Genomic DNA, 9,806 nt, shown 5'->3' with positions numbered 1-9,806 from the left:
AGCTGGCCTTTCCTTCCCAAAACCCAAAACAAACTAAGTGTCACATGAATGGATGACTCAATGCAAGCAGAGGGCTCCCTGGACTGCCTCAGCACCACCTGGAGTATCAGGCCAGCATCTCTCTCTCTCTTCTTTCTCTGTCTCTCTCTCTCTCTCTCTCTCTCTCTCTCTCTCTCATTGTTCTTTGTGGAGGCCCATTGTGCCGCGTGACATATTTGGGATTGTTTTCCCCCCGTTCCATGTTGCGTAGCTGACTGGTTGAAGGAGGCACTTAGTATCTTTGAGTGACTCTGAGTGATAGAGGCTGACGTAACTCTCGCGTGCATGTCCGCTGATTTTTATTTTTATATCAATGTTGGAGACGAGCATACAAGCATGGAATCCTATGTGAAAAAAATTCAAGTTACAAAACTGCAAAAAAAATGTTTTCCTCCCAAGGCTACACCAAAAGGAAAAGGGAAAATAAATGAGAGATATGTTAAATAGTGGTTGGCAACCTCTGTTGAATACAGCCTTGAATACGAGCCACAACGTAGTCGTCAGGGGGCAAGCCAAGTCACAGGCACGGGCACGGGCACGGGCACGGGCACGGGCACGGGCACGGGCACGGACACGGACACGGAAACGGGCACGGGCACGGGCACGGGCACGGGCACTGGCACAGGCACAGGCACAGGCACAGGCCGTTGGACTCAAATGCACAACACTTCTTATTTACAAATGAACAGGAGCAGTAAACCTGTGTGAACTCACAAACAATAAATAAGCCACAAACATCCACGACAGACAAAGAACTGAACAAAATCAAAGGTTTAAATACACAGGACTAAACATGAGAACAACACACAGGCGGGCAGGGAACCAAGAGACACACCAGGCTGTAACGATAGTGGCGTGAACACACAAGGGACAACGAAAGCACATGGAATACAGGATGTTAGCCAAGGAGCACATGGTTAACACAGGAAGCAAACACAGGGAACACAAACACAGAGTAAGGGTCTGAAGACACGGAACAAACAGTGAAGAAGGGCAAAGCGTGACAGCAGAGAATCATTGCATCAACGGCAGCCATTTTGAGGAAGCCAGCAGCAGCCACACCAGAGAGCATCATGATGGGGACATGGTCGTGCTGTGGCAGTGACACAGACGCCATTCTCCGTATTATAAGTCAGAAAATTATTTTGAAGCTGTTATTTAAATGTAAAATTGTTACAAAATGTTGCTTGAATGGCGCTACATAAATCAATAAAATGCAACAGTTCTTTGAGTGCCCTCTGTGTTTGACCCCCTTCAGAATGCAAGGCCACAGACATCGCCTTCTTGCTGGACGGCTCGGGGAGTGTGGACAGTGATGACTTCAAGGCCATGAAAGAGTTTGTGATCAACCTGATCAGGAAGTTGCTGAAGAAGAACACGCGGGTGAGTGTGTGGAGGCTAGCAGGCTACTCAGAGAGAAACCCGTTGGATCTGGCGCTGATCAAACAGAGATCAGGTGGATCAGGTGGCCACGTCCTCATCCAAGATCCCGTACTACCATTAGTTATTCAGGAAATTAGTTATCTTCTACTGTCACCAGTCAGTGTGGACACATGTGTCCAATTTCCGATTTCAGTCCGATTTAAATTGGATATTGGACACATGTGTCTCCCCAGAACTAGATTCATTGTGTCCGACTTGAGTCCGACTGGACTCCGATGTAAACCCCTGGACACACGATTCGATTCCGCTGGTAATTGGACTGGGCGCGCATGTGTCTCTCGTATCTGATTCAAATTGGACAACAACAACTTTTGCACGTGCTTGAGATCGTGCCCACAGACATATACATGCATCATATATAATGTATATGATATGATAAACGCTGCTAGACGCTCAGTTCTTGTGCTCCCTCTCATTCACGTTGAAATACTGAAAGCGAAAGTGAAACTTAGAAACTGGAACGCAACTGTTTGGGACAGAACGCGCTAATTCAGTGAACAAATATTTTCATATTACTTTTCCACCCGTTGTTAGTCATGTAATCCATTCATATCGATGTGAATCAATCAATACTAATACAACTTTAACTGTGGTGTGTTTTTGTTTCATTTCACAACGTATTTACTGTATAATCAACGGTTTTGTTATATTTCACAACGTATTTACTGTATAATCAACTGTAGCAGATGTAAACATTCCGCATTTGATTTGAACTGATCTAGTTTTGTCACTTCCATGTGCTTTGAGATAGAGCAGTTAACCCCCCATGGAGACCCCATGGAGAGAATCGGATAGGATCGGAGTGCTGCCATCATGTGCCCGCACTGAGAGATTCACGACCCTAAAGCCCTATTACACGAGGGCACAAATAAGTCAAACTGAACTCGATTGAAGTAAATCGATCTTAATTGAACTTAATTGAATAATAGTGAATTAAACTGAACAGAGTTAACTTAATTTAATTTGACCTAAACAAATATTAACGGGATTGAACTGAATTGATCTTAATTGAATTGAATTGAGTTATATTGATTGCACTCAATTGAGCAGATTCAATTGTGTTGAACTGAACATGTACATTGTCTCTTTCCAGTTTGCCATTTCTCAGTATTCCACTTCATGCGAAATCCATGTGAACTTCAACGAGTTTAGGAGCACGAGGATGTGGGAGTACCATGTGAAAAATATTCGTCAGCTTTCTGGAGGAACCAACACCGCAGGAGCCATCTCCAAGCTTGTGTGAGTCCAAAAAGCACCAACAGCTCCACTCTCTGAAAAGGGTTAAGATGGAAAAGAATGCTTAGGTCAAATGTAACGCATATTGCCAAATGGATGGAGCCTGGATGGCGAAAAAATGCAAATCAACAGATTATACAGCTTTTAAACTTTTTACCGAAAACAATAGAAGTAACCCCTCTGTAATCACCAACATTTAGATTAGTAACTGTAATTTAATTACATATTTTTCTCAGTGACTGTAACGGATTACAGCTACATATATTTTGTAATGTAATTACATTACTCTGTTACATGTCACTAGTTACTTCCTAAACCATTCTACAGCAATGATTACACTTTGGTGGTTTGAACTGTGCTGGGCTTTATCAATTCACAATGACAATTTAGCAGTTTAAGTATTTTATACCATGCACATACGTCTGTTTGACTTGAACCAAACACATGATAAGTGGCTTGTCATCACAGCTCATGTCAGAATTGCTGATGATATGATTGGCTCAAAAGACACAGGTAGATGTAACCCATCACTCGCCAACCATGCAACCAGCCTCAACCATCACAATACCAGTGCAACTGGTATACATGCAACTAATCTTTATTTTTTACATCTATATACTGTATGTTCTAGACTTTTTTGGACATTTAGATTTTTGAGTGCGAGGCTGAACAATCCATTACTGTAAAATGCTGAATCTACCTTATGTAATTTGGTGATATACCGTACTCTTTGTGAAAGACCACATCTGAGATCCCATATGAGGTATAATTGTGATTCATTTATTTGTAATTCTTATTCTGTACCCAATAGACTTTTGTTCACAACGTGAAGTGCAAAATAAACAGAATTCAGGCAGTAATAAGGTCCCAGACTTTCTGGTATGGATGGTAAACCTTCCAGTTATTGATTTTGATTTTTTTTTCCACCAGTGACACTAATAACGGAATCTAGTATTTATTTATTTATTCTAGCGCTCCCTGTCTTTCCTACCCTCACGTTGTTTAACCCAGTCTGAGAGTTTGTTTCTCTGCCTCCTGTCTGCAGAAATGAACTGTTTGTTCCCTCTGGAGGAGCGCGACCTGAGGCCAACAAGATCCTCATCGTCATCACGGACGGGGAGTCACAAGATGGCTTCAATCTTCCCTCCGCCATAGCCCGGGCCAACGCCAGGAACATCATAAGATATGCCGTAGGGGTAAGCCATGATGTGCATTACCAGAGAAGTGTAGTTGAAAAGATGGCTGAGAGGCTCAAGAGGCTTAATTCATTCATTATTACTGTACTCTCCTTTATTAAGCCTGTGTTGTTACAATATAAACAGGTTGAGTAAATATTAGAATTAAAATAAATGTTATAAATAGCAATATGTAACAACATGTACTGACATGGGGTAACATTTGGCTCATTGTACCCAGATACATTATGCTATGCTGTATCCGACTTATTATAAGGAATCCTGGTACCGGGCCAGGGCATCAACATATAGATATAGGAAGCCTGGTACCAGGCCAGGATATCAACATATAGATATAGTGTGCCTGGTACCGGGCCAGGATATCAACATATAGATATAGGAAGCCTGGTACCGGGCAAGGATATCAACATATAGATATAGGAAGCCTGGTACTGGGCCAGGACATCAACATACAGATCTGACCCTAAGGAAAGATGGTACTGGGCCAGGGCATCAACATATAGATCTAACCCTCCCTCTATGACAGGTTGGAGAAGCTTTTCGACGTGCCAGTGCGCGAGAGGAGCTCAACAAAATTGCATCATCTGCAGCAGAGCATGTGTTTAAAGTGGACAACTTTGCAGCCCTGGAGAAGATCAGTAGCACTTTAGAGAAGAATATTATCGCCATAGAAGGTATGGCCATGCAAGCAGGATTTAATTTTGAATGCATTTAAAATTGTGTATAACATGTTTACATGCCTTGTGATTCTTAGTAGATATGCGGCCTTGAGTGAAGCAGACCTTTGTAGACACAACACAGTCTGTGCTATTGTCAATTCTGGACAATAAAATAAATTCTAATGTAGACAAAAGTAATTCTGTCCATTAAATACATGTCCTGTATGTACTCTTGTGGCATGAGAAGCAGAATACTCTATACTACGATCATTCTGGGCTACTGATCCACATAACGGTTCTGCTATGTAATGGAATGTATGATGTGCTGGATGTGTGGATCAGAACCAGGAACCAATACCTAATGGGGTCCAAAGTCAGCCGTTTTCCACTGTATTGGCCCATCATGACTTGGCCTCTCCTCTCTTTGGCCCTCAGGAACACAAACCACAGGCGACGCCACAAAGATGGAGTTTGCTCAGAGCGGGTTCAGCGCAGCATATGTGTCCACCCCTGCCGTACGTTTGCTTCTCTGTTCACACGTCACAGGCCGGTCCTCCTTACTTTGCTCTGGCCAGAGCAGGGTCCAGCAAGACGCTGACTTAGCAACATGTCAATTTGAATTTTATAATATTATATAATTATAATATTTTTTTGTCAATTTGTTGTCAAAAGTAGAAATACTTGCAGAGCTGCCATGATTATGTAATTTTGATGGAATTGTGAAGAGTTGTTTGCTTCAGGTGTTTGGGTATTTTAATTTGTTTACTTTTTAGTGACAAGAGACAAGATACATTTAAAGTGCTGGAACAATAATGATAAGATTGCACAGCAGTGTTAGTAAAGGCTATGTTTTCACTGTGCAGTAAAAACTACATGTTGACATGACTACATGACCCATGTTGCACCTATAAAGGATCAGCTCAGGGCTGGTTCTCTGAGATGCCACATGAACAGAACCATCGGAACTTCTCAAGGTTCCCTAAAGAACGTTAAAATTCCGTAAAAATAATTTAGCAGAGGCCTGTTGATTAGGTTGGTTACAGCTGAGTAGGATCAACCTTTCTCTCCTGCACTTCAGGGAAAATGACAGATCTTTCAAATCTCATGTTTGCAGCCATTACAAACTCTACCTAATAGACACTAATCTTGCTCTCTGAAACTTAGCAGTTTTCTAAAGTCCTCCAACAGCATTGATAGACACGGACGAGGGAAGATGGTATGGCCCTTATTGTCCTTGTTCTTTGTGTTTTAGAGCAATTATTTTCTTGGGACCGTGGGAGCATACGGCTGGACGGGGGGGTTTCTCCAGAAATCGGCTGGGTTCCAAAACCCCCACTTTGTAAAAGTTGATACGATGTTACCTGACAGCTATCTGGGTAAGAGTCTCACTGCATACTGAAAACTCCACACTTCACCATCTAATATCCAGACCACACAAGCGTCACACCCGCGGAGCCACTAATACACTTTCCCTTCAGAATCACACCCCTGTCACAAGACACAACCCACATTCCCTTTGACAGTTATTCAGAATAAGGGATCAAAAGAGAGCCAAATCTGTTTTGTAATCTTTATTTGTTACTTGTATTTTTTAACGATTTCTCAGTGTATTACCATCCGCCTCAGTGGACTTCAGATCTCTGTAGAGAAGCTTGCGTGTCTTGGTGTGTGTGTTTGCAGGTTATTCTATGGACGTGGCTTGGAGAGACTCGAGGAACTACATTATACTGGGGGCGCCGCGGTCCGAGCACAAGGGCCTGGCGATGGTCATCAATGGCGACAACAGCAACATCAAACAGATCCTGAAACAGGTGCAGCATCAGTTCCATCACCGCTGCGTGATGCATGATATAACAGGTAGGGGCAGTTGTGGCCAACTTAGGGTTAGGGTTTCAGGCTGGGAACCGTAGGGTGGCCGGTTCGATCCCCGACCAGTAGGAAAAATGTGGGCAGGGGAAGTGGTAGACCACTGCTCTCCCATGCCCACATCCACGGCTGACGTGCCCTTGAGCAAGGCACCTAACTTCGATCACTGCTCCCCGGTCAAAGGCAGATCACTGCTCCGGGTTAGTGTAACTTCGCTTCACTCTGTGTGTGTGTCACTTCCCTGGATGGGTCAAAGGCAGAGATGGAATTCAGAGTGTGTGTGTCCACACCACCTCTGCCATAGAGTCACCTTCTCTTCACTTCTTCACTTTGATATGTGACGTCACCAATCCCATCTAACTGCTTCATCTCTCCTTTGCTTCATAAGTAATCCTTTCCTTCTGACTTCATCATGTCTTTATTTACTTACTCCTCTTCTTCCCCTACACATTTCTTTCTTTCTTTTCTGTCCTTGTCTTTTCTCTCTGTCTCGTTTCTTACCTGCCTCCCCCCTCTCCATTTCTCTCTCCATTTCATGTCTATGTGGTCCCTCTTTATCTGTCCCCCACTCTCTCACTCCCAGTCTCCAGGACAGATTGGTTCCTACTTTGGAGCGGAGGTGCGTGCGGTGGACACAGACGGAGACACCATCTCTGACCTGATTCTGGTCTCTGCTCCCATGCACATGGAAGACGAGCAAGAGGGCAAAGTCTTTGTCTACCAGTTCAAGAGAGAGGTATGACCTCTCACCTGTGATGTCAAGACAGAGGTATGACCTCTGATGTCAAGACAGATGTATGACCTTTGACCTCTGACCTGTGATGTCAAGACAGAGGTATCCCTTTCCACTGGTGACCTCTTGTGTGACCCCTGTCCGGTATACATTATGCTTGTGTGACCCATGATGTGGAGATGCTAAGTCCAGTGCAGTATTTGAACCCTCAAGAAGTTAGCATGATGAACTGTAAACCTGAACAAGTTCAGAGAACTCAAAACTTTTGATGTAGTCGATTACATAAGAAAATTTGAGTACATATATTATTTTTTTTTAAGTAAACTTACCTCAAAAATTATACATCGGCTATTCTGATTTTTTGTGTTATCATTTTCATAATTTTTGAATTCTCTGAACTCATATTATTCCAAAATCGTAAAGGATTTAGCCTCGTCAGATATTTGTGTTTCTCTGGGTCTTTCTCAAACTAGTTATTACGCTCTTACAAGTTTTTGAAAGTGTATCTTCCTTACGTTCAAACTTCTTGCGCAAGCTCTTACTGTAGAGAGAACTGTCATTGGTCGACCGCCTTCCCAGTGTTGCCACTGCATTTACATTTACATCTGTGATTTAGCAGACGCTTTTATCCAAATAGTTGACAAGGAATTTTGCATTTATAGATCATGAGCAGTTTAGGGGTTCACACTTATACACTTGGTAAGGAGGAGTGGGGAATCGAACTGGCAACCTTCCAACCTCTGGATTACTAAACGACTCCTCTACCTTAAGTCTGCTGTGTCCGTCTCTCATCACAAGAGCTTTGCAATGGTGTTCTCAACAACGTTGATGACGTCAGATACTAACATTTTTGGAATTATCAGTCAATCACTCAAACAAATACATTCCAATACAATTAAAACGTCTGCACCTGCTCAGAAAACTAATACATTTTAAGTTGGGTCAACTAAATACCAGGTTTTAAGTACTGAATACATAATGTTAATGAGTTAGTAGAACTGTCTGGGTTTACAGTGTGTGTATAATGATAAGAGATACTCAGTAAAGTTTGTCATAATGCCGAATACATGTCATCTACTTCTCATCGTAAATCTCAGCTAAAGTATCTTTCTGTCCGTCCGTCCGTCCATCATCATCTTCATGTTCTTCTTCTTTATCTTCTTGTTCACCACCATCGTTCACCTGTGCATCTCTGCTGGTTTTTCCCCATGCAGTACTTCTACAGTGTGGTGTCTGACACTGGTGTGTCCCTGCTGGGGATGGAGGGTCAGAGGGGGAGGTTCGGCTCGTCTCTGGCCAGCCTGGCAGACCTGAACGGAGATGGGTTCAGGGATGTGGCAGTGGGAGCTCCTCTGGAGGATAACGGACAGGGCAGTGTGTACATCTTCAACGGGAGGAGACGAGGAGTCAACCCGGAATACTCACAGGTGAGAGGGAGGGAAAGAGAGAATGAAAAAGAGGGAGGAGAGAAAGAGAAGAAGGAGAAATAGAAGAAAAAGAGAGAGAGAGGGAAGAGAGGGAGAGAGAGAGGAGAGAGGAAGGAAAAGGTAAGGAGACAGAGAGAGAGAGGGAGAGAGAAGAAAGTAAGACCTCTGAAGTTGAAGAGAGGATGGGATTAATGTCGTATAGAGAGACAGGAAGTGAGAATGACAAACCAATAGAGAGATGCATACCACTATACAAACCAAATCAAATACCAAATCAAAAAATCAAATACCAATATACAAAACGCTCAAGTGACTACACACAACATTTGAACAATTTCCCAAACCTGTCACTCAAACAGCAAAATTCAACACTAAATCTGCAAAACTATAAGCTAATTCTCAGCCTTTGTTTGTTTTCAGTTTTTGCCAGACGTGGAACACATAGTTCATTTTCTAAGAGACAATGATCAGCCCTTGAACACTTGAGTGACTTTTAAAGGCTCTGCCCTTCAGAATGCAAAACATGCACACACACACCACTTCCAAAGGAGGCGTGGTTGTGATGTTAATGAGTTGTTGTGACACATATGGGAGACTGGGGACGGTCACACAGTCTTTTAATGTGTTAAGTATAAGGTGTCTCCATGCTGAATACTTTAACATGCTGTTTTGCAGCCTAAATGGCCTTGCATGTATGTGTTATATTTATAGCTGTATTTCTGTTTCCGATAATGAAAACTATTTTGTACATTCTACTCCAGCACTGAAAAAGAAAAAGGGCACTGTGTGTATGTGTGTGTGTGTGTGTGCGCAACATTTTAGTTTGCAATGTTTAGAAAAACCATAGAAATGTGTGTGTACACTTAGTATTTGTGTGTTTGTGTTAGTATTTGTGTGTCTTGTTTGTCAGATTGCTCTATGAAGTGCACTATAACTGTTAAAAAGGCTTTAGCCAAACAAAGACTGGAGTGTTAAGATTCATCATTTCAGTGAGTAGTTAGGGATTGAACAGGTCTAACTGTATAAATAGTTGTTTACCATTTGATACAACAATTAGATTAGATTAGAAAATTGATTATTGAGTTTTTATTGCATTATTTGATTTGCTAAATATTTGTGATTGTGATTGCATTTTGTGTGTGCAGTTTTGTGAATTTTGTGTAGAGTTTTTATGAGAAAAAATGAGACCAGAAGACGCAGTGTAAGC

The 9,806-nt window shown here is 42.4% G+C and overlaps 1 protein-coding gene across 1 annotated transcript in view; it reads left to right on the top strand.

Moving 5' to 3' along the window:
- Positions 1–9,806, top strand: part of LOC308366435 (integrin alpha-X-like) — a gene marked incomplete at both ends in the record, with an annotated part of 30,361 nt that overhangs the window by 4,632 nt on the left and 15,923 nt on the right. Inside the window, 9 exons of the mRNA XM_080840131.1 lie at positions 1,298–1,422; positions 2,576–2,721; positions 3,764–3,914; positions 4,441–4,588; positions 5,009–5,088; positions 5,826–5,949; positions 6,254–6,384; positions 7,023–7,175; positions 8,387–8,599. Of these exons, the coding sequence (XP_080696257.1) occupies positions 1,298–1,422; positions 2,576–2,721; positions 3,764–3,914; positions 4,441–4,588; positions 5,009–5,088; positions 5,826–5,949; positions 6,254–6,384; positions 7,023–7,175; positions 8,387–8,599 (1,271 nt within the window). The remainder of the gene's footprint in view (positions 1–1,297; positions 1,423–2,575; positions 2,722–3,763; positions 3,915–4,440; positions 4,589–5,008; positions 5,089–5,825; positions 5,950–6,253; positions 6,385–7,022; positions 7,176–8,386; positions 8,600–9,806) is intronic.

The sequence above is a fragment of the Sprattus sprattus genome (assembly GCF_963457725.1).
Source record: "Sprattus sprattus genome assembly, chromosome: 6".
Taxonomy (NCBI): Eukaryota; Metazoa; Chordata; class Actinopteri; order Clupeiformes; family Clupeidae; genus Sprattus; species Sprattus sprattus.
The sequence above is the reverse complement of the archived record's forward strand: the minus strand, read 5'-3'. Positions and strand labels throughout refer to the sequence as shown.